The sequence below is a fragment of the Podarcis filfolensis genome (assembly GCF_964270895.1).
Source record: "Podarcis filfolensis genome assembly, chromosome: 1".
NCBI lineage: Eukaryota > Metazoa > Chordata > Lepidosauria > Squamata > Lacertidae > Podarcis > Podarcis filfolensis.
Window position 1 is genome coordinate 113,449,641 of NC_139604.1, and position 25,480 is coordinate 113,475,120.

General features: G+C 42.4%; 1 protein-coding gene across 2 annotated transcripts in view; it reads right to left on the reverse strand.

The window, feature by feature from the left end:
• The window catches only part of CCDC88C (coiled-coil domain containing 88C), a 97,046-nt gene that overhangs the window by 10,902 nt on the left and 60,664 nt on the right, over positions 1 to 25,480 (reverse strand). For both annotated transcript variants that reach the window (XM_083609261.1, XM_083609262.1), the window contains 14 exons: positions 25,016 to 25,160; positions 23,475 to 23,656; positions 19,144 to 19,281; positions 16,455 to 17,525; positions 14,747 to 14,874; positions 13,291 to 13,432; positions 11,691 to 11,879; positions 10,014 to 10,175; positions 8,273 to 8,550; positions 7,474 to 7,617; positions 5,464 to 5,650; positions 4,268 to 4,413; positions 2,155 to 2,244; positions 945 to 1,183 (listed from right to left, as the gene is read on the reverse strand). In XM_083609261.1, the coding sequence (XP_083465387.1) occupies positions 945 to 1,183; positions 2,155 to 2,244; positions 4,268 to 4,413; positions 5,464 to 5,650; positions 7,474 to 7,617; positions 8,273 to 8,550; positions 10,014 to 10,175; positions 11,691 to 11,879; positions 13,291 to 13,432; positions 14,747 to 14,874; positions 16,455 to 17,525; positions 19,144 to 19,281; positions 23,475 to 23,656; positions 25,016 to 25,160 (3,241 nt within the window). The remainder of the gene's footprint in view (positions 1 to 944; positions 1,184 to 2,154; positions 2,245 to 4,267; positions 4,414 to 5,463; positions 5,651 to 7,473; positions 7,618 to 8,272; positions 8,551 to 10,013; positions 10,176 to 11,690; positions 11,880 to 13,290; positions 13,433 to 14,746; positions 14,875 to 16,454; positions 17,526 to 19,143; positions 19,282 to 23,474; positions 23,657 to 25,015; positions 25,161 to 25,480) is intronic.

The following is a 25,480-nucleotide window of genomic DNA, read 5'->3' on the forward strand; positions in this document are numbered from 1 at the left end:
AAAGAAAATAAATTATTATTATTATTATTATTATTATTATTATTATTATTATTATTAATTTATTATTTATATCCCCACCCATCTGCATCTGGCTGGGTTTCCCCAGCCACTCTGGGCGGCTTCCAACAGAACACAAAAATACAATAACGTATTAAACAATAAAAGCTTCCCTAAACAGGGCTGCCTTCAGATGTCTTCTAAAAGGTTTAGGTGAAATCCTGCCCCCCCCAATCCCTCTAGGTTCTTTCATCAGCCATTAACCCCAATCTCCTCTTCCCTTCATGCGACTCTCGGCTGCCCACCTTCTTTTCAGTAAGCATAGGCTCAAGATTATGCTTGCTAGCTCTGCTTTGCCAGTATGCTCAGCAAAAAGTGAGAGGGAGCTAGATGTTCTGTGGATTCTTGCCTCCAACTGGGAACCCTGTACCAATGAACTTCCTAATCACACATACAGGCTTTATGCACATACAGAGATTCAGGTATACTCACACTTTTTGCAACCTTCCACTGAATGTACAGAGATAGTGGTCAGTAGGTGCGACCCCACTGAGGAATCCCATGTTTACTGAATGTGTGAATGGAAAGCGACAACATGATCAAACCTGCCTTCTCAGCACAACACCCACTCCCCTATCATGTTGTCTATGAAACAGGTGAGACATCATCACCTCTGTGGAACCAGAAAGTACCACTATTCTCTCGATTTCTACCATCTCCACAAGGTGGTCTCCTTGTCTACCCTTCCTCATGAAAGTGCATTTAGAATAGCCCACTAAAAACAGATGTGCTTCACTCTTAATTTCCCACTTGATTTCAGTGGCATTCAGAAATGCTCAGCCGTGGCTGAATTGCACCCTTTATTTATTTGTTCTTAGCTAGCTAACCTTGCCAGCACCAACAGACCAGCAGTTGATTAACTATCCATTAAGTACAACACCACCTACCTTTCCCCACAGGTGCATTATTCTGCTCTCTGCCTTCCACTGAGCCAGACTCTGCGGAGGTGCTCTCCAGATTCTCCTGCTGCTTGGGCAGCTGTGAAGGTGATGGTGACCCGGCTGTGTCTGTGCTTTCTGAGTGCCATGGAGGGCTCTCGACTGAGGATTTCAACCGTTCTCTTGTAGCTTCTTTCTTTGGCTTCATGAGTTTAACCAAGGCTCTAGCTCCTATCCAGTGGTTTTTCCTATTATTGAGGGAAGGAGCAGCAATCATTTTGTTTTGTGTTTTTAGCACAGTGTGATGCTTATCTTTTCTCTCCACCATAAAAGAGTACTGCGAAACTGCCTTGGCATCAGGAAGATGACATTCCCCGACTCAATAAAAGTTGGGCTGCGTTTTGCCAGAGGATTTAAAAACCAAACACTGGGCAAAGACCCTGCATGGAGTTTTCACATAAACAAACATCCCATGCTTTTTTTATTTGTTGTCTTTTATGAGGACCTTTTCGGATTCCATTCATTAAAAACCCTTCTGGGAGAAAGATGGGGACTTAACACTGTAATTGCTCACTGCTGAGATACATACAGACACCAGTGCCCTTATCCATAAGCCTTATATAGCAGGGGTGGTGAACCTTCATCCCACAGGCTGAATGTGGCCCTCTAGGCCTCTCTATCTGGCCCTTGGGACTCACTCCAGGTCACTACCCATCACTGGCACCTTCCTCAAGTGCTTTTGCCTGGATGTTGCATGTCCTTGAACTGCGTATCTTGCTGGCCTGAATGGAGGGTGGAGAAAAGTGGTCTGTGTGGTGTCTAGAGATCTTTGGCTTTTGTGTGGCAAATGTAGCTTACTGTACAAAGTAAGAGTTGCATCTGTAGCTTCACTCACTTTTGCTTCTGACCCTACTCATCGGTGGCATGCAGCCTCGGGCTGAAAAATGCCCCCACCCTTGCCTTATCAACAGTGACTATCTGTGCATCCACACACAATGAAACCTGCAAGGTGTGACCAACCCCCCAACCCCAATATCTTCCCTAAGAAGAAATGCTCGTGCCTCAATAAACAGAATTTCTAGACTGCAAGAACTGTCAGTAAGTGGCCGCCTTTCCAAACACAAAGGCGTCATATACAAGTTGCCCTCGCACACTTAAGAGGCATCTTTCTGCCTAGGACAGGACTGCCCGTGTGCCATTTAAGCTTGAGAAAACTTACTTTTTTGGAGCCGGATCATAAAACTTATACTGATCCATTATTTTCTCCTCCAGTTTTTCTTTGTGTCGCCTTAATGCATTCAGTTTGTCACTGTTGAAAAACCAAAGCGGCAGGGAAAAAACAACACATGAGCACTTAGAGGGTTCGACTTGCTAGGAATTGAGTATAATTAATAATTCAACTCTCACAAAGCCCGTGTCCCCGAGGGCAGGATTTTGAGCGATGAAAAGCCCTTCTGAGAAAGTACCTATCACACAGAAGTAATTAGCTTCATGATTAAGCACGTCGGCCGTCTAGTTGGTAGGGCAACCACCACCAAAAAGCTGAGGCACAAGAAAACAACAAGGAGGATTTTAAAATGCTTGCAGTCCTTGAGGGGAGAAAAGTACTGGTTTTGTTTTGTTTTTGGAACGTGCGAGCTAAACTACCTAGGTAGATTAAGTCAAAATCAGTTCAATACAATCGTGACAAGTTCATGGCAGGATTTAATGACCACAGAATATGTCTGGGCCTCTGGACAATGTAGTTGGATGCCTGGATAGTAGAGGGCTGTTACCATGGCTGCTAAAAGTTTAGGGATCAGCCAGTACCACATGAAATAGAACCTCACACCTTCATACCTGCAGCTTGTCCCAACAAATTTTACATAACTTACCAGGTGCATCATTCAATCTGCCATACACCAGGTAAGCACATTTGGCACTTAAAAGAAACCCAAAAACTACCTTTATGTATGCATGTTGTCATCAACCTGTTCTATACAGTATGAGTGCATGAAACAAGACTGCTGCTCCAGCTGTTGCCTGCCATGACTCATTCAAGAGTACTTGGGGACACCCTCCCGAAGTTTGTTTCAGGTGCACTTAAAGGCTTGCGTGCACCAGGCAAGTCTCAGGACTTGATTTCCCTCCATGTCTTGTTGCAAATTGCTTTTGCAACTTTCCAAAGTTTCAGGCACAGGTTGAGACAAAGCCTGGGAGGCTGCTCTTCATGGTCCAGAGGAAATCTGAACTATACACAGAGGCTAATACAAGACAGCGAATCATGAGGATTATCTGTGATAATTGGCGACATCACTAGTTAAGTATTTATATCTTGCACTTCTTAAACCAATTACTTGGCATCAGTGTGTCCTGCAAAGTTGCACTATATATTGGGAAATAATAATGATAAATCACACCATTCCTCCCAAAGAAACCCAGGAAGGCAAAAAGATCCCTTTTAAAAAAACAATTAAAAACAAGCCTTGTAGAAATAATTAAGTTGACAGAAACAACGGGTTGCATCCAGCACAAGTTTCAGCACCATAACAAACTTCTGCATGTGCAGTGAACATTCTCCTTCCTCTATTGCTGCCTGCAGTCCCCAGCACAATCACAAAAACTGCTCCAGAGAGTTTGGGGGGCCCGTTAGAGAAATTTTGGGGGTGCACAAGAGGAGGAGAGGAAGGGGAAGTCCCACTGAGTGGAAATCCATTTGTACAGAGTTGGATACAAGTCAATATCTTTCAGCCATTGAATGCCTAGGTGAACAGGATTATTATTATTTTTAAAAATGCCTAAATGTTAATAATTAGGGGGAGAGGTGCACCTCATCAGGGAGGGCATTCCATGAGCAAGAGGCCACTACTGAGAAGGCCCTGACACAAGTTCACACCAGACAGGCAGCACCCAGTGGTGATGGCACCAGTGGGGCATTGCCTGCCAATCATTGAGGTCTGCGATGGTTTATCTTCTAGCTACTTGGCATCCCAGGCCATTAGGGCTTTGCACACTGATACCAACACCTTGAACTAGGTGTGGTAACTCACACTGCAGTCAGTACAGTGCTTTCAGGAAATAACTCTCTGCAGTTTGCATCTACTTTCACACCCTAGCATCAGGTTGTTCAAGTGCAGGAGCAGGGATCTATGCAATACTCTGTAAGCTGCGTAAAGCTGAGTAAAGGGATCACCCAGTTGCTCAGAAGCTTTTTAAATTGACTTTTGGCTGTGCTAATGTGGCCCAAGGGACTCAGATATCCCCCTGGATGTCTCCATGCACCCTCATCACCACGCTTCGATAACAGTCTCACTGACAACATGATAAATAAGGGGGAGGAGAGAAAGACTTACATATATTGCTTCTGTTCCTCATGATACTGTTCCTTGTTCTCCATGTTCTGCTCCAACAACATTTGGTTCTGTTGACTCAGCATTTGGATCTGACTCAGGAGATGATGATTCTCTTCTTCCAAGTTTCCTTTTAGGCGAGCCAGAAGCTATTCAACAGACACATCACAGGTGACGTTCCTCTACCTGCGCTTGTCTATTCACCATTAATAAAACAGCACCGAGCCAAAGGTCCCTTAAAAGGTACCCTTCAAGGTACCCTTAAAGCTCACCAACTACTTTGGCCGTTAGATAACCAAGTGCCAAATCACTGCCACCAGTGCTAAGATGGACATGCATAAGTATGTCTCACTCAAATAAATTACTGGCTGTTTGCTGCATTTATAGTGTGGTAGCCTATCGCTTTCATTGCCGTTCATTCATTGATTTTAACTGGGAGTGAAACTAGGCATGACAGGCTGCATAATCCAGCTTGGATGATGCTGAAACCCTAACAAAGCAAGGCGGGGGAAGCTTTCAAGTGCATTGTGGAGCTGAGTCCCTTCTGGAATAAAGAAGCTAAAAAAACAAGTAACAGTTATGAAACAGGAAAAGATGAAAGCATGGAAGAGGTTAGCTCCCCAACCCCATTCTGTTCTCAAGTCCACCCATCTCACTTTTTAAGGATTTGGCAGCAACCCAAGCCTAACACCAGGGTTTCTCCTTCAAATTACTAGCATTTAAGTGCAAGTATTTATCCTTCAAATTACTAGCATTTAAGTGCCACTACATTTTTCTCCCTTCAGCTGCATTCTCACATGACAGTAAACCATGGTAAATGATTTACCACAAACACACAGATAACTCTCACTTCATTTCTCCTTGCTAGCAACAACCCATCTTCCTGGGCTTCGCAGTATGGCTGAACCAGGGATTGCTGTTTGCTTCACTCCAAACAAAGGACAATCCGAAGCCAAGGTTTCTTCTTGGCTTACCACTTGCTTGGAGTGAAAGAAGCCATAACTCCCAGATTGGACATTAATGTTACACCAAGGATTGTGGTTTGTTGCTCCCGTTTGCACCACAGAGAAGCAGTGAAGCGGGAGTGATCTGCCATGGCTTACGGTCCTCTGTGAATGAGGCAGCATCTATTTATGGACTGGCAAAGTCTTCCTGAGCCCACAATAGCCACCTGTATTTCATTGGTCCATAGATCTCACCTCACAGTGGTTGTCCAATTTAGTCAATGAAATGTCCATGGTCTGGTACTGCTCCTTCAGCTCATCATAGCGAGCTTGACAGTGGTTCAGCTGTAGCTGGGAGCTATTCAAGGAGGTTTTCAGTTCCTTGGTGTGGACATGAAGGCCCTCGTATTCTGCTTTGAGCTTGCTGTGCAAGAAATTAACCCTAAATGGGAAAAGCCAAACATCTCACTGCTTCCCTGTCCAGATCTCCAACAGCAATTTAAACCAGAAATGAACAGTTAAAACCTTGGTCCTGCTGAAGGGTAAGAATACAGTGTTTCTGAAAGCTAAACAAAGAGGCAGGTCTATTTCTATTAGCAAATAATTAGTCAAGGATTACATCTGCTAATAGTAAAATCTGAGAGGGATTACAAGTTTCAATGGTACCTCTGTTTTCCAAAAGCAAGGTTTTAACTTAATCCTACTCCATTTAAGCACAATTATGTCCTGCCCAAAATAATTACCAGAGCAGCATTTGAGGGTGTGTGTTTTTAATACTGGCATTTTCTAGGCTCATACTCCCACAAATTTCAGTTGTTCATTCAGTCCTGTGATATATAATATCCTGCATTATGTCCCCCAACTTTTGCCTATGACTAGGGAAGGAGGACATTACTGGGTGACAAAAATATACAACATAGACACAGAAAGTATCATCATCCATGTTAAAATGACAATGGTATAATCAAAACATTCCATACCTAAACTATATGAAGTGTATTTGCAAACACTATGTTTTTTACATAGGTAAAAGGTAAAAAGGTAAAGGACCCCTGGACGCTTAAGTCCAGTCAAAAGCGCCTATGGGGTGCAGCGCTCATCTCGCTTCAGGCCGAGGGAGCCGGCATTTGTCCACAGACAGCTTTTCTGGGTCATGTGGCCAGCATGACTAAACCGCTTCTGGCACAATGGAACACTGTGATGGAAACCAGAGCGCGTGGAAACGCCGTTTACCTTCCCGCCTCAGCGGTAACTATTTATCTACTTGCACTGGTGTGCTTTCAAACTGCTAGGTTGGCAGAAGCTAGGACAGAGCAACAGGAGCTCACCACCGTTGTGCGGATTCAAACTGCTGACCTTCCGATCGGCGAGCCCAAGAGGCACAGTGGTTTAGACCACAGCGCCACCCGCATTCCTTCACCTTTTATATCGAACTGAGATGAGAGAGACTTTCTGCAGGCAACGGCTTTTCCACCTGCCTTGCCCCACCCTCCAGCCCCGGAAGCCTTTCCCAGACCATGACTTTGAGAACAGCAGAGGCAGCTGGGAAGAGAGTAGCTCAGGGATGTTTTTTAAAGATAGTTTTATGGGTTGAGTGTCCTTGTTTTTCAATTTGACCCTTTTGCAAGGTCTTTGTATGTTTTGTGGTATTTTATGCATTGTGATTTGCTGTTATTTTTCTTGATTATAGATTGGTAATTCTTTATTGTAGCTGATGGGTGTGGACTGTTCAATTTTTATTTGCTGATGTTTGATTTTGCTGTTTACTGTTGGATTCTAGTGGATTGTTGAATATTGCTTTATTTGATGTAGGTTGTTTATTTTGAAATTATTGTGACTTTTTATATAGGATCTGATTGTTACTATTAATGTTTGACATTCTATTGTTATTTTTATGGGTGTTGGAAGCCGCCCAGAGTAGCTGGGGCAACTCAGCCAGATGGGCGGAGTATAAATAAAATTATTACCGTTGTTGTTGTTGTTTTCAATGAGGTGGGCTCAATCACTTGGGCAGAAGTTTGTATACAACCCAGCAATGATACGGGATAAACCATGCCATCCCAAAGCAGGGGAAGCTAAGGTGCTGTCCTCCAATGTTAATGAATTCCAACCTGTGGGAGGCCAATATAGCAGGGGTGGTGAACCTTCATCCCATGGGCTGAATGTAGCCCTCTAGGCATCTCTATCTGGCCAATATTATCTGGAATGTACCATGTTGCCCAGTAACATGTAAAAGGGGCTGGCATAATTTCTGAGGATGTGTACCTTTCCAGCTCTTCTCTCAGTTTCTGGTTCTCCGCAGTCACTAGTGCACTTGCTCTCTTTTCCTGCTGCAGAACATCTTTTTCTGTTTTCAAAACCATTTCCAGCTCCTCCAGTTTGGATTTGTGTTGTATCAAGCCGTTATATCTGCAGGAAAGAAATAAAATAATGGCTGCTATTCTGCCTTAATGCTTCTCACGATTAAAAGATGATTCAGAGATTTATTTTCTCTGTGTCAACAGATTCTGGTGGTCTATTGTAAATTTATGTATTTGCATAAGCCACAATGCAACCAAAGTTAGGAACTTCTCTTGCATGGCTAATTCTCTGTGATTCAGATTATAGGACCTGAAAGTTCTTATCTATGGCTGGATAACATCAATTTTTTTTTTGGTTTATTCCATGTACTTAAACCATATACATTGAAATTTATATATACACACACATTTTCAAACATCTGATACAGGAGAAACTACTGGCACATACAATACTTACAACACAAGGAACTTGATAAGGTTGCCAACTCATCAGGGGGGCAACGTGCAGATGAGCCTGTTGTTGTGCTTTTAAACAGATGCTTGATCTGCTGAAATCTGCAAGTGATGCTTTTCATTACATGGAAACATCATCTGCTAATGTCTGCAGAGCAAACTGCTAAGTAAAGGCCGAGACCAGTTTTTGTGAGTGTTTTTTGTTAAAGTTGGCAACCCTTTTTACAAGCCCATCCTGCAGTAAATCCCCCAGGGGGGCTTCAGATGTGAATAACTCATTTATTCCAAGAGGCTATGCAAGACCCGCTAACCTTTCTCCCAGATCTTTGTGCTCCAGATCCAAGTTTTTGTGGAGCGCTTTGAGGCAGCTGTGCTGTTTTATCAGCATTTCATATTCCGTCGACTGCCGCTCATGCAGCGAGGCCAGGTGCTCGTGGTCTTGCAGGAGGGACTCGTATTCTGCCTTGAGCTGATCTTTCTGCTTCAACAGATTGTCACATTCGCTCTCCTTGGTCAGCTGCTGGTTTTGGAGTAGAGTGTTTTGGGCCATCAAGGAAGCACTCTGGGAATTTAGAGCTGAGTTCTCCACCTAAAAGTTTCTCAGAGAAACAAGAAACGTTTCATCAGCACACAGGGGTAAATTATATAAAAGGTGCTTGCGTTGCTACACCACTTTGGAACTGAAGGCCTGGTAGAGAACCTTTTTCTCATACCTACCTGCTCATATGCGAAGATCTAGTGTGAACGTCCTCTTGACAGGGGAATCAATATGGAGCAACTGAAGAAAGGCATAAATGACCCAGGCACCCCGACTGAGGAATTTCCTTCCTTTTCAGGTGTGATTTGTGTTGACCTTTCTGAGTTTTCAGTGCCAATTGAAGACCTACTTATTCACCCAAGCCTTTGGTTGACTTTGTCTTGCTGCACTTTGCAATGAGTCATTTGATTATGTATGTGTTCTTGCTTGCTTTATTGATTACTGCATACTGATTGCATGGTTTTTATTGCATTTTATCAGTACTGTACCCTGATTTGGCAATCGTCGTTAAATATTTTATACTTCCGAGCTGGGCTGGGGAAGAAATTAAAGGAGTGAAGCTTGGGGGGGGGCAGGATTCTATCCCCCATGGAACAAATACTAGGGAGGGATTTGTCTCTCTGGATTGTGTCAAGTCTTGCATGTGTGTGTTCACAAGTCCATTCCGTCCTTCATTTTCATTTTTTAAAAAATCAATATGAAAACTCAAATTTAAATATGTATTTTAACCATAAAATGGATATTTAAAATAAATTTTAATCCCAATTCAAGCCTTTCTAAATGCATCTTGTCCTAATATATACATTTTTAAAATAAATATTGTTGTTAGACGTGCATGCTATATTGCAACATGCAATATAACATCCATTAACAACAAACTCAGGTCTCTGATATTTACCTTTGGTGGAAATGGGAAGGAATGGATTGACTCAACAGCCAACAAGCCCACTTTTAAGCACATTTTGGTTTGTTTGTTTTTTGAGCCGAGAACTATATCACACAAAATGACGGGAGATGGAGTCCAACAATATTTGGAGTGCATCAGGTTTTCCACCTGTGCATTAAGTTTTCCAAATTACGTAACAGCACTAAATCAAGAACAAAAGAAAGGGTGAAATCCAATGTTGTGCTTTTCCACTCGTTCCATTAGCACAAACATTTCAGCTTGCTAGAGGGAATGATCCTCCCTCTCTTCCCCCAGTTCTGGGGGTTCTCCTGACCACCGTGGTGCCAATTTCGGGGGGTGGGTGGGAGGAAAGGGGAGAAAGCCCCGTTGCATAAGCAGAAGTCATTAGCTGAATCATGCCCATAAAATCAAAACACACCTCAATTTCCCTGAAAATACACCAATGTATTAATCTCACAACCTTGTAGGAGAGGGTAATCTTTCTTTTCCACCAGACTGACACTCAAAATGATAAGACTGATGCCAGAAATTAGCTACTTCCATCCCATTTTAAACTGAGCCACCTAAAATGTTTCTGGCAGATGTGCACAGTAGGGATTTTCCTGACCTGGAGCTTGGCTGTTTGTGTTTGCATGGAAGTGTTGTGCTCTTGAAGGAAGGCATTTTGCTTCTGTAGTGTCAGGATCTGATTGTTGAAGGAGGTGTTCTGGGTTTCCAAATGTCTTAGCTGCTCCTTCAGAAGCTGCTTCTCTGCATGTAAGGCTGCATTCTGATAGGAGAAACAGAAATGAAAAGGCAGGAGGAAAAAGATTCAGCAGCTACAGATTCTTCAGAGCATCTTTGACGCAAGGGGAGCCTACACTGTCTTCCATGTTTCACAAGCAAACAGCTCATGAGTACCCTTAAAAGTTATAGATCCTAAAGTGGGGCCAATACTGCCTATGTTAAAGAAAGAAGCAGGAAATAATGGTTGCAAGTACCCCGCATTCCAGACTTTCATACAGTTAATGAAGCAGAAATGGTAGTGGACTTTCATCCTTCTTCCCCTAAATCAGTGGTTTCAAGCTGTGTTCAAGAGAGAACTGGGACCCTTAGGAAGCTGATCAGGGCTGTCTTCGTGACAAGGTCTATAATGTCAGGACAGTTCCTTGAATTACAGCTTGCCCACCAATGCAGATCATCTCCAATATGCAAACAAAGGTGTGTTGAGTATGTTTTCGCACATTTTCATTCTTCCGATACAGTGTCAACAGTGTGCACAAACACCATCAAATGTGCACTAGCAATTTCTGCAGAATGCATGAATGCCTTGGCAGACCACTGAATATGGAAAGGGTTGCCTGTAGGTGGAAGAAGCCTGGAAACCACCAGCCTTAATAACGAGTGTCTGCAAAAGAAAGGAGGGCTTTCTTCCTCTTTCTTATTCAGGCACACTCATTGAGCCCTGTATGGGAGAAGGTGTAATCCTGTAGAAGACTGACATAAAGTATGAAGGAAAAGCATTCTGAAAATGCATACCAGAGGAAGGACCTTCTCAGGGGTAGCCCCTCAGTTATGGCTCCTCACAGAGATATGGCTGGCACCAAATCTCATGAGTTTTGGGCACCAGCTGAAGACCTACCTTTTTGCTCAGAACATTACTGAACATTACTGCCTTTTTGCTATTAATTTTTGGTTACTGAGAGTAATGTGGGATATTTATTTATGATGTTACATTGTACATGTTGTATTTTGATTATTATTTTTTTATGTAACCTGCTCTAGGATTGCTATCATAATGAGGAGTGATACATGTTTTAAACAGATTAATAAAATAAGGGATGCTCCACACAGTATGATTTTCCTACAGAGAGAAGTTCCATATAGGAAAATATGTCAGAGCTTTCAGAGCCACAGGCTTGTGTAATTGGCACGTGGTTCCCTCTCAGCATACATACACAGAAATCAACCATCAATGGGCTGTACCCAACATTGTCTGTCTGCTAGTGCCAGGACTCTTACGCTAACATGGACAGGTGAGTTTTAAAGCTGCTCAACAGAAGAACCCAATGCAACAGCTGCACTCGAAGAAACTTGTTGCACAACAGATTGAGCGATGCATCATGAAACAAAGCTATCAGCAACCTGCTTATGCATGTCTCTTGTGCAATAAGGTTCCACCGTCAGCAAAGTATTTTGCTGGAACAAGTATACCACTAAGTGAATTCACCTTAGTGCAACACTGGCTACATTGCATCACATAGGATGAACATAATAAGCTAACCCAGTAAAGGACAAAACTTACATTTCTCTCCAATTCTATAGCTCTGTCTTTTACTTTCAGAAGCTCCATTGTTGCTTCTTTGTGTCCCTTTTCCCACTTTTCCTTTGTCTGATGACAGGAAACCAAATTTTCATTGGGCTGCTTCAGTGAATTCTGCAGAAGGATTCCATCCTCTTGCTTCTGCTTGACACCTTCAAATTCCCTCCTCATCTGTAATACACGTTGTTTGTAAAATATGCCAATAAATAGAACTGTGAAGTCTACAGGAGAAACTTAGCCTAACTCTAAACCCATTATCGAAAAACAGATGATCACAACCATATATATCAGGTGAAAACATTCAGCATTCACCACTTTAACTACTACTTTTTATTGCTTTTTTCTATTAATATTTGTGAGGTTTTTAACCCAAACATTGCAATGTATATGGAAACCTGTTTTCAAGTGTTTTTACACTGATGGTACATTGGGTATAACAACCTGTCATTGCTTTCTGGGTCTTGCATATGAAGATGAAAACAAGACTTCTTCGGTGATGGAACCCAAAATTATTTGCCCTCAGAAATGCCTAACCCACTTTCCTTTTTGAGCCACTGCTCTGAGTGTCCCTCTTGATGGAAAGGAAACATGCCAGGGACTTCACTCATTCAGCAAATCAATGGGCACCCTTCTCTGAGGACATGTAATTTGGTCTCCCTGTATTGGAGTGATCAGATGATCCAACCACATCTCATTCACAAATGGAGTAGAGTTAGTTACCCTCAGCAGAGGTCTTTCCTTTGTGAGCATATGCTTTGATCTTATAGGAACCTTTAATCCATTTCAAAACACACTAATGCACCCTGACACACAGTTTGGGGATTATTATGATCCAAACCCAAAATCTGTTGGGATGGGAGAGTTTGGATTCAACAGATCTTGAGCTTTCCTGGCTAAGCTGAAGATACACCAATGTAAATCCCTGAGACTGCATAAATTAAGTCAATGTATAAAAAAAGGTGGGTTACAGGGGCGTGATGTAGGCAGAAAAGGACAAAGAGAGACTTACACCCCTTCCAAACCTCTTTCAGCTCAGTCACATGACCTAGCATCTCAGCATAATTTAGCTGGCAAAAAAGGGTAGTGCAAATGAAATTCCTCCTGAATGGAGTTTGGAAATGGGTAAATCAAGCCAGTGTAACTTACGTTGGCATAAATTAGGCCATCTTTCTTGAGTTGAGATTGAAGAAACCTCATAATGCAAGTTAATGAAACAGCTAAACTTTGCGCCAACCTTCTTGTTGACACGCACTTTTATTTTGAAGACTCATCTATGGTGTGTTCCAGTCAGTGCCCCACATGGGTTTTCTATGGAACTACACAAACACACACAGCTGCTATTTGCCCCTGCATACAGCATGTTTGAAGGCAAAGAGCAGCCAAGGGTGGGGGCACGATCGGCAGTTAACTGGTGTGCATTGGGTACAATTTCAGGACCTGGATTGAGTACAAATTCCATAGGAGGACTCCACAGTTCGCTTTTCTCCAGAATAAAAAGAGGCCCACATGCTTTTCAAATAATCATTTTTTCATAACATGCAGTTTCACCCTTTATATTATGAAGCAAAGGTTTCCCTCTTACGGTGTTTAGTTCATTCTGTAACTGCTGATTCAAGGTGAGAAACTCTTGCAGCTGGGCCTCCAATACAGCAATTTTCTCTTCTTTATCAGATAGCGTTGTCTTTAGGTCACATTCAGTTTTGCTTTCCAGTATCCTATACTTCCTGTGAGACAATGACCATATCAGTAATGAGAAAGGCACAAATTCTGCCATATTGAGGTGTTTCAGCCATTCTTCCTGAATATTAGAAAACAACCCACAGAACCATTGACTTTCCTTCAGTATCCTACTTTCTCATTTGCAGAGATGTACTCATGGGGTTAGAAATTAGAATAAAAACATCCAGACATGTGTAAAAGGATGCTGTATGGGGACTGGCCTGGGGTGGGGGCTTATATACCGGCATCCATGGATGCATGCTGCTAGACAAGGTACAGAGAACTGGGTATGGGCAGTGGGCCAGATCCTTATCTCCCGCATTACAAACCCCAGGGCCAAGTTTGACAGGTGGGTGAAGCTATGCTCCTTTCAAACTCCTGACATCACAATGATGTCAAGCTTGAAATCAAACCATGTAGACAAAACAGTGGCCCTTTGCAAGTCCTGGTGATCAGCTGATCACCGGGGCTTACAACCCCCTGTGCATCTCTGTTTTACAAGCTCTTCTCAAGTGCTGTGCAAGCAGATAGTTGGGGCTTGTGAAGTCCTTGTACACAGCACTCTGTAAGCCCTGGCAATCAGCAAAGCACAGAGAAAACTCCTTTTGAGCCAGTCACAATGGTACTTGATGTGATACGTGATGCTACACATGTAGGGCAGGTGTGCATGCCTTGGCCCAAATTATCTGGTGGGCCACAAAAGGAGACCCGGAGGCCCTACTTGGGCCCCACACTGGGTTAAACATACAGTAGTACTGCCTCCTACGGTGAACAGTGCAGTTGGAAGAGACTCTTCAGCAGGGAGAGCAAAATAAAGGTAAATCCTTGTGCTCATGCCATTCTACTACATTACAGATATTTTTGCAGATGCCATGAATCCACATCTTCCTGAGAATAATTCAAATAGCAAGTGGTATGGAAAGCAGAACCATTACTTGGCAAAACTGCAATATTTACGATAAGTAAATCCCCGATCTCACTGAAACTCAGTGAAGCTAAAACTTCATATTGAATTCACTATGGCTTGCAAGATGTCCCTACATCTGTGCAGCTGGCATCTCTGTTGACAGCCTTGTTTGAAGAGAAAGTCAACCTCACAGCAACTCTAGGACTGATAGGGGACTTTCATCTACCTATAGAAGCTTCTTTTATAAATAAGTAATGTGGTAATTTAGTTCCTTTAGAAGAAACAAATAGGAACACCAGAGAAATCCCACAAACTTTTGACAAGGGTACAAAGAACCTGGGAAATGTAATGAGGGGAAATTAAGGCAAAATGTGCCAGAAATCCTTCCAAAACAAAAAGGCGATCTTCTCACTTGTCATTGTTGCCATTATCAGTCTCTAGGAGCAGCTCCTTATTTAATCCAATCTTCTCCAGTTCCTGGTCCAACTTGTCCATCTCACTAGACAATCTCTGGCTCTTCAACTTCTCAAGAACCAAATCCTGCAAATAAGGACCAACTTAATTAGTAGCCTAACAGTGAAAGCAACAACATAATTGCTTTTCTTTACAGCAATATTAGATTTTGGAAGCCCTCTGGGCCACTTCACAGAAGACTTTTCTTGCACAGTTGTCACTATTGGGAAGAAAAACTATGACATCTACTGTACAATACTTCTCAAGATAAAAAATTGCACTGGATGAAGAATTGCATTTGGAACACATAGGGCACCTTTGTGATAAACCACAGTTAAACCAAATAGTCCTTAAATAACCATAGTTTCCCATTTAGTCTGAACCGGCAAACTATGGATACCAGCTTCAGAAAAAGTTGATATAGTAAGAACTCTGAAGTATGGTTTGGTATCTTGGCTTGTTCTAAAATTTGTCAGTTTGTATGAAACAAACAGATATGGATAACTGGGAACTTCCCAGTTCAATTGTGGGATTCCAGTACAAGAGGAATCAAAGAGGCTCTGTGTACAAGCCAAAGGCTCATGTTTAACTTGGCTTAATATCCTAGCAGGTGTTTGAGCAAAGTCACTCTGGAACCAGCATATTTTAACTGTGTGAACCAGGCCTTAATTTGTGAAGAAACCTTTGCTGAGGATTTACGACTTCAATGTTTTGTGTTCTTGAAATCACAACTTCCCTGCGAAATATGACTCTCTCTTCTGTGATTCAGAAATCAGGTCGGCACTAGGCAGTGATTTACTAATAACTCTACAAAATCTAGATTGTGGATCACAGAGGAGAGTGCACATCACCTATAGCGGGAGTGAGCAGAAGGTAGATTGGGATCTGAACTTCCATTAGTTCAAAAATGAACAACAACAAATGAACTTTGTTCATTTCCATTAGGCTGCTGCAATGAAGAAAGCTAACCAAAGTAGACACTGGGGGGAAAGGACTATAAACTAAGCTAAGCTCAGCTCAGTTGCAGATAACAAGTTTCTAGGGTGTTATTCAATTATTCTACGGTGTTCTTCAATTATTTTGTGTTGTCTAATGCCTTTTCTACCTGGCTCTGGTTGGCAGACCTTGGGGTTCTAGTAAAAAAAAGTGGCTCCAACAAGCCTGAGGTCAACAGAAACAGTAATGAGAATTCAGCCCCCTCTCTGGGCCGTGACAAGATGTTATGCTCCAAATGGCCACATAGTGTCCCCCTAATTCCCTCAGTTGCATTGGCTATACGTTATATATAGGGTGAGTCTTTTAAAAGAGGCCCCATGGAATATGTGTACAGTGGTATCTCGGGTTAAGTACTTAATTTGTTCTGGAGGTCTGTTCTTAACCTGAAACTGTTCTTAACCTGAAGCACCACTTTAGCTAATGGGGCCTTCTGCTGCCGCTGCACCGCCGGAGCAAGATTTCTGTTCTCATCCTGAAGCAAAGTTCTTAACCCGAGGTGCTATTTCTGGGTTAGCGGAGTCTGTAACCTGAAGCGTATGTAACCCGAGGTACCACTGTACTCTGTATCCATGGGGCCTCTTTTAAAGGACTCACCCTGTATAAAACGTTCTAATATGCTACATGCTAAAATGCACACTTCGGACAAAGACACTAATGTTACATGTACTCACCTCTCTCAATGTAGCTAGTGTTCTCTTGTCAATGGCAAGTTGCTTTAGGAGATCTTTATTGTCCTTTTCAAATTCTTTCATCTTATGAGACAAGTCTCTGGACCTAGCCAGTTCTCTTTCTAGTGTTCTCTTTTCCTTCTCCATTGCTGCCAATTCTGCAGTGTTCTCGTCCAAATTAGCATCTTTCAGCTCCACCTGCTGCCAAAGTCTTTTTGTCTCCTTCTCCAGTATCTTCTTGTCTTTATCCAGCTGGGACACTTCTTGCTCCAACAGTTTCTTCTCCTTCTCCAGCCACTCCAACCGCCTATTTGAGATCTTCAGCTCCTCTAAATTTTTCTGGAGGGTTTGGTTCTCACTTTCAGTGCCTTCCAGTTCCTTCTCCAATTGCTGGATTTTCTTGCTGCTGTTCTCTATAATCTGCTGGAGTCTTTGGTTCTCGGTGTTCACACTCTGATAACTCAGCTCCAGCCGTTCTGATTTCTTGATCAGAATCTTTAACATCTCTACATTTTTCCTAAGCTCTTCTTTCTCTCTTTCCAGCTCTTTGTTTTCTGCTTCTATCTGGGCCATTTTTGCGCTGGCAAACTTCATTGTCTCCACCATTCTCCTGAGTTCCAGGTTCTCTTCATCTAGCTCCTTGTTGTCCTTTTCTAGGCTTTCTAGCCGGACAGAAACATTGTGCAAGGTGTCCAGGGATTTTTTCAGCTTCCTGTTCTCCACTTCCAAGTTCCCATTTTGTTCCTCAAGAACCTCTACTTTCTCCGTAGTGATCTTCATGGCAGCAACTTTCTTTGTGAGTTGCTCGTTCTCCCTCTCTAGTCGATGAAGCTCCTTGTCCATTTCCTCTACTCTTTCCACCTTTTCTTTAACCTGCTCAAAGTCCTTCTGCAGTTGCTTCTTCTCAAACTCCAGCTTGCTGAGCTTGCTGCTGGTCTCTGTAACCGTTTCATGGAGTACTTTGTTTTCCACTTCAATGTCTTTCACCCTGGCCTCACTACTGACCTGAGACCTCTGCCTCAGGGACAAAACCACTTGGTTGAGATGGTCTGTTTCCTTTTCTAGGTCTTTTATCTACATTCAGAAACAAAACAAGATGGTGTATTAGGCAAACACAAAAAGCCCTGCTGCATCCAACCCAAAGCTCAACTAGTCTGGCATTCTGCTCCCCCAGTGGCAAATGAGATGTCTAAGGGAAGTCCACGAGAAGGACATGAACGTAATGGTACCTTCCCATGCATTCAGTACCAGAAAGCTGCAAACAAGCCCTTGGGAATTCACCTTTCAAGAAACACAACCTAGACCAAACAGGTGAGATACATGATGAAGTCGCATTATTTCAAGAAGTCAAAGGTAAAGGTAAAGGGACCCCTGACCGTTAAGTCCAGTCACGGATGACTGGAGTTGCGGCCCTCAACTTGCTTTACTGGCCAAGGGAGCTGGCGTTTATCTGCAGACAGCATCCGGGTCATGTAGCCAGCATGACTAAGCTACCTCTGGTGAACCAGAGCAGCGCACGGAAACGCCGTTTACCTTCCTGCCGGAGCGGTACCTATTTATCTACTTACACTTTGACATGCTTTTGAACTGCTAGGTGGGTAGGAGCTGGGACCGAGCAACAGGAGCTCACCCCGTCGCAGGGATTCAAACCGCCGACCTTCCAATCGGCAAGCCCTAGGTTCTGTGGTTTAGACCACCGCGCCACCCATACCTGAGTATAAATACTGTACACCTGGTTCAATAATCTTTTTGCTCTGTTTTGTGTCATCTCAATTGCCCTGAGACCTCCAGATATAGGGTGGTTTATAAATTCAGTAAATAGATAAGTAAATAAAAATAAATCTCATAGCACTATGGACACGCTGTCCTGCTAGCAAGCAGTTAGCACCTCTGTGATGAGTACTGTAGGCCAAACATTTTAGGTTTGGCTGGAGGTGCTATGAGGTCCCTGGGTGCCAGAGCATGGCAGTGGCAGTGTCAAGACATTCCCAATGCAGGATTAAAGTTGTGGAGGAGATGGCCTGAGATATCTGTTTGGGGTATCCCAATCAACCTTGGGGAAGCAGAGTATTTTGGTTTTCTGTGGAAATTTCCACACCACCTTGAACTGAGTTGTGTTTACTCCTTATTCTGCCCAAATATTTACGCTACTCAAACAGATGATGTGACTAAGCAAGCACAATGGGAGTTGTTTACTTAGGTATACCTAGGATTTTGGTTTTGTCACTTTGCAAGAGCGTTCCTGTGGACTGTTATGGGAGTCAGGGTAGGCAAAACTGAGTTAGATGGATCAATATAAGGTATAAGGCAGTTTTTGTTGTTTCAGTGAATTCTTGAAGCTGTTCAGAACAGCAGCAAAGGTGATGCAATTATTTCAGCATTTTTATAAATTTGATCCATACACAACTGCTTATGCAACTCAGTTTTGCTTCTGGCAGTATGAAAATTGAGTTACTTCCTCTTGACACTCACTCTAAACTGGCAAGTCAAGGTGACCTGAAGGTGTGGAGACACGCATGTGGACTGTGATGGATAAGTTGAAATGCTTCATGTTTTGATCCTGCGGAGCCCTAATTTCCTGGCAGGAGAAAGTTTTGGTGCCTTTTTATATTTGTGGGCCAAGAAGTCTTTCTAAATAACCAACCAGCCAACCAACCAAGCAAACATGCCTCTGGGTTACATCTGCAAGCACCTGTCTCTCTTTGTCAGCTTTCAAGGTCTCCATCTTGCCCTGAAGCTGTCCCTTCTCCTTTAGCAGCTCCTCGCTTAAAGCTTCCAAGTCTTGATTACTTTGCTTCTCCTGTTCAATCTGGTTCTGCAGCTTTTCAATCTGCATGGGAGAAAATTACCACAATATATCATATGCAAGCCTGAACAAACATTGTTCACATGCAAAGACATTATGAGAATGTAAATACTTGCACATTTGTCCATTCAACGGTACTTTTTTCAAAGCAACAAGTTTCAACAAACTGGGTCTCTATTTCTGTATATATAAAAAACACAACCTTTTACTTTTGCAAGGTTGCCGAATGTCTCACTTCAGTTTGCAGTAGAACTTCAGTGCTGGAAACTGAAATTGTTTTAACCTTTAAGCGTCTGTCATGCCCCAAACTAGATGTTTTCATCCCTATCAGCCAAGTTACATGTTATATACAGAAACCAGGATTATCCAATGGACAATGGGCAAAAATAGCCATTTTGTGTGCACCAGGATTCTCGGGTCTGCCCTTATTGAAAAATTGCAGCTCTTTGAACTGTATCACAAGTTCTCAGGAACAGAAGGGGTAGGCCTCAAATGTGTCACTGCCTTAGCAGAGTTCCCCATTCAGTGCTCTAGTGTGGAGATGTGGAGACCCAGGAAAAACAGTTTTTCCCCAAAGCCTTTCCCCTCCTCCCTTGATTTTTTTTTGCATTATGGAATATTTTCTTTCAGAATGGTGAATGAAATGTTCAAAACAAGATGAAAGACCTACATTGGCTCCCAGTATGTTTCTGAGCACAATTAAAAGTGTTGGTGATGACCTTTAAAGTCCTAAATAGCCTTGGCCCAGTATACCTGAAGGAGCATCTCCACCCCCATCGTTCAGCCCGGATACTGAGGTCCAGCACCGAGGGCCTTCTGGCAGTTCCCTCACTTTGAGAAGTGAGGGAACCATGCAGAGGGCCTTCTCGGTAGTGGCGCAAGCCCTGTGGAATGCCCTCCCATCAGATGTCAAGGAAATAAACAACTATCTGACTTTTAGAAGACATCTGAAGGCAGCCCTGTTTAGGGAAGCTTTTAATGTCTGATGTTTTATCATTTATTATTATTATCATTAATTCTGTTGGGAGCCGCCCAGAGTGGCTGGGGAAACCCAGCCAGATGGGTGGGGTATAAATAATAATAATTAATAATAATAATGATCCCTCAAAATGTTACCTAAAAACTATGTAACAGGAAGACTGTTATGTAAGACTATATACAGTGTCAGATGATTACAAGTCCTTTATAGTTACACTGAGGACAGGCAAGTCCTCACCCAAAAAACTGAGATGGAAACTCTCAAACACAAACAAGATGCATTTTTGCCATTCTCATGAGAGAAGGAAGAAGTGGTTCCTTTGCTTGTGAAAGGGTAGAGAAGCTTGTTTCAATCAGGGCAAACTTTCAGTTTTTATAATTCCACGACAGCAACAGCTCAAAAGATTAGTCTGATTTAAAAGCAAAACAAAACATGTTTACGCTCCCATGGTTTCAAAATTTCCAGAAATTCTACACCTCTACTCTGGACACAATCTAGATGGCACAACTGCAGTCCCCCTTTTGTCATATTAAGGCAGCCATGTGGGAACTCGGATTGTCCAGCTCATCCCCACACTGCTAAAGTAGCAGAAGAAGTCCAGGCAATGTTGCAATGGTATTGGCATAAGGAAAGAAGGGTTTCTGTGACAGAATGTTCTATCTAACTGTGAGGTAAGGGGTTCCCTAAACTCCCCCACTCCCTGCCACAGGCACTTGCTGAAGATCTTGGTGGACCACACAACGATGTCTTGCCTGTTGTGGCAACTGTAATTCCATAGAAAGCAAATTGTAAAACAATAAAATACAATAAAAGAAGCAGTAAAAACAATTAAAAATCAATACAAATATTTAATGAGATAGGTGTGTCCTTGCCTATCTTCAGTCACAATTTCACAGGCATGCTGGGGACCATCTGAATGAAGCTCACAGACCACTGGCGGTTCACAGACCACAAGACCACAGATTCGAAACCCCTGCTCAAATGGCTTTAAAAGAGTAAGCTCTCGTTCATTTTATACAATTCTGCTGTTAAGGTTTTAATTAAAATGCCTCTTTTCTAATGCTCCCCATCCTCCCCAATTAATTAATGTAAAATTAAAATAAACTGGGATGGGGAGAGATAGATAGGAACCCCCCCCCCCCATTTTTCTGATTCTAATCCAGTCAATTGCCAATCCAGCATTACCAGCTTACTCCAGCATCAACATACCAAACACCACCTGCTTAGTTTGGCAAAATAACTACTCAGCCTTACAAATTGACTATTTTTATATTAAAATATAACCTGACCAGGTTCTGGAATATCTCAACACATTGGACCCATAGCCTTTAGGATAATTAAAATAAATTGATTTTGTCCTGTAGAATATCCAGCAAAATTCTTTAAGGAAGACAGCTGCTGCCATCTGGTATGGTTGGCCAAGCTTCTGGCTAATTTAGGTAATCGCTACACAACGAAAGCATTTCTCCCTTTTCCCTGCTACTGGCTACGTTTGGACTTAATGTGGTTACATGAAGAAGCTGTTGGCTCACGTTCTCTCACCTCCCCTGGCTCAGCAGAAGTTTTTTGCTTTTGTATCAATTATTCACAGTTTAGCATTATGCCTAAACCACTGCTGGTCATAATTAGAAGTTACCGAAACAAGCAAATTTCATAAACCATGGTTTGAAATAGGCTTGTTTTAGTAAACCATCCTTATGATTAACCACAGCTTTTCTAGATTTAGACAATGTTGTTATATTTATTTATATCCTGTCTTTCCCCCAGACAGGGACTGAAGGCAGCTTACAGATAGCATAGATGCTAATGCTAAACTGCAGTTAAAAATGGAAGAGGAAGCTTCTGGTCTTCTCATGGCCCCGCAGAGTATATGAGCGCAAGCCTTGTTCATATCAAACTACTAAACCACAGTTCAGTGTGAAGTTTGAATGTAGCTGGTGAGTGTGGTGGAGTCTCCTTCTTTGGAGCTCTTTAAGCAGAGGCTTGACAACCATATGTCAGGAGTGCTCTGATGGTGTTTCCTGCTTGGCAGGGGGTTGGTCTCGATGGCCCTTGTGGTCTCTTCCAACTCTATGATTCTATGATTCTAAGATGATTTTATGTTTTATATAAAATCTCTATACTCCGTCTGAACAGCGCTCTGGGTGTCTCCAATAGACTTGCACTAACATAAGAACAGCCAGATAGATGGATCAGGCCAGTGGCTCATCCAGCATCTTGTTTGCACAGCAGCCAGACAGATGCCTAGGGGAAGCGCTCAGTTATAGAAAAGAAACTGGCAAAGGGTTGGCAGATTACAAATGTGTATCAGCCACTATTACAGGAAATGTCTAGATAAAGCAGCCCTGCCTAGTATGTAGAGAAGATCATTTAACATCTAGAAGTGGCTCCCTGGGGGATGTTTTGTCAAAGGCTGGAATATAAATCCACTGCTGTGCACAAGATTCTTGCACCAGAGGGGACCAGAAATTAAATGGAAATGTCTGTTTAATCTGTTTGCTTCTTCTCGAAGACATAGGGGTTGAAAAATTAAAGCAATTTGGCTCGATACCCATGTTTTTTTTGTAACTCTGACATATAGTGAAGGCTTAAGTGAATTAATGAAAGTTGAATTGTCAAGAGCTACCAGCCAGAGTTCCTGCCAACCTAGCAGTTCGAAAGCACATCAAAGTGCAAGTAGATAAATAGGTACCGCTCCGGCGGGAAGGTAAACGGTGTTTCCGTGCGCTGCTCTGGTTCGCCAGAAACGGCTGAGTCATGCTGGTCACATACCTGGAAGCTGTACGCCGGCTCCCTCGGCCAATAAAACGAGATGAGCGCCGCAACCCCAGAGTTGGCCACAACTGGACCTAATGGTCAGGGGTCCCTTTACCCCTTTACCTTACCAGCCAGAGACTATCAAGGATTCATCATCAGCCCCATAATGTCTTAAATACTGTACATCTATCTAGCAGAGAGTTTTGTGCTACTTGAACAAACATGAATGAAACTCCCTTAAACCAAGTCAAGACTACTAATCCACCTTGTCTGAATAATGTCTTCTCTGATTGGCAGCTGCTCTTCAAGGTCCCAGACAAGAATCTTTCCTTGTTCACACTAGCACTGTACTGGGTTTCCTAGCAGGGAAAATGAATAATCTTGCTATGAGAGAATGGATCAATACCAATGCCTTTAAGAACAAAAAAGGAGAAGGTGGCAAACAGCCCCTGGTACGCTCAGTTAATGTTTTGTTAATTACCTTTTGGCCAAGCTGCTGATTCTCATTTTGTAGCTCCACAAATTTAAGGCTACTCTCTTCAGAGGTTACCGATGCATCCCTGAGCTCTTGGATAATATTTTGCAGACTCTGGTTATCCTTTTCGAGCTTCAAGATGCGACTTGATGCACATTCGTTCAGTTCAAAGACAAAAGACTTCCTTGCTGTTGAAATACAACATTCAGAATACAAGACTGTAGCACATTTGAACGCCTGCTTCTATATCCAGGATTAACCCCACGTGTTATCACCTGACTTGTATCAATACTCAACTCTTTAAAAACAAGAGGGGGGAAGAGAAGCACCTTCTCCTCAAATGATGAGCTCATCCCTTCTGAGAATTATGTGCCCTTTCATTCTAAAACACCATGCAAAAGTCCTTCTTTTCATTCATAAAAACAGTTTTTTAATTGATTACTATAACCAACTGATCAGCTGAGTACAGAAGATGTAATTTAAATGGAATTGATTTAAAGGAAGATACTAATTCCTTTCATATATTTTTAAGTCAAACACATTGTCATCAATATCCTTAAAAACAAATAAATCCTAGCAAGATACATATTACTATTTACTATGATTTGTTATTAAGGATACTGGTGATCATGTATATCTTTATGCGGAATTATTGACTCACTATTTATAATCATTTTTTGCCTTTAAAATTCCATTTATGAATCACAATCCAATAAAGTATCTCAAAGGAATTTCACAGTAATAACATCCACAATCATTTTGTCTCAAACGTTGGGGAATTTCACAGCAGAAGAATCGCCTCAGGTGGGGGCACACCCTCCCAATGGCTCATGAACTCCTTAGATAATTGTTACTTAACAAAAATTATGCACAGTGGTTTCAAGGGAATCAGTATTACATATGTATCAGCCCACTGGATCACTAGCAGCAGAGAAAGCTAGTGAGAAACTATGGGTATAAAAGAACAGATTCCCCCATTTAATATTATATTAACAGCATCTGAAATTAACTGCTTTATAAATCACACACAGATGTTTGCATCTGGCTACCTACAGAACCAGAGGCATTTCTATTAGGCCATCATCCAAGAAGATCCATCATTCAGAAAGTTATTAATTAAATAGTCAGTGCTTCTGCCAGCAGCAAGATGCGATACTGTAAAGTGCTGAAAAACTGGCAAGACACTGTAAGGTGTGCTTCTGGTCGCCCTTTCAAGCAGGCATGGCCTGATATGTTTTGGTACTCAAGGCAGAAGATTCAAATAGTGCCTCACCCAAGCTGGTAAAAGATAATGAGCATCATAATTGCCAATTTGCTAGTCTTTACAGAAGCCCAGAATTTGCCACTTGGGGGAAGCTGCTTCACCTTGCCCGATGCCAGAGATGGCCTGGTTTTTTTAAAAAAATATTGAAAAGGAAAAGATGTATGAGAGAGGACCTAGATACAAACAGAGACTGGGGAAGCCTCCTTCATTATGTGTATCTAAACCAGAATAAAAACAAAAAATGGGCCGGCAGCAATGTGCCAAACCACCCCATGTCACTTACTATCAGAGAGATCTGTGCTCTTTGACAGCTGCTCCAGTTCCCTGCCCAGGTGGGCAGACTCGTTCATGCTTTGCTTCTGTGCAATTTCCAGCACCATATTCTCTTCCAGCAGCTCCTCAATCCTCTTCTTGTCCGTATCCCTGTCCTAGTGGAGAAGGGGCAACACAGAAAGACATAACAATAATCCAGCTTGGAGACTTAGCATTTATACCTAACAAAGGCTGCTATGTACTAAAGACAACGATGGACAATTTTTTCATCCTGCTGTATGTGGGGAGCTATAGTCTCTCCAGCCAAACTGCTCACAGGGAGAATCCCCAGCATGACCATGATATCATTGGTGGGAGAATATTTGGCCCTCAGGCTGAAGAACTGGGCATTTCATTCTGGAAGAAAGACGTGTATTGTCGTAGCTCTCACTCAATAATAATAATAATAATAATTAGTTTTTAAAAGAAAATTCCC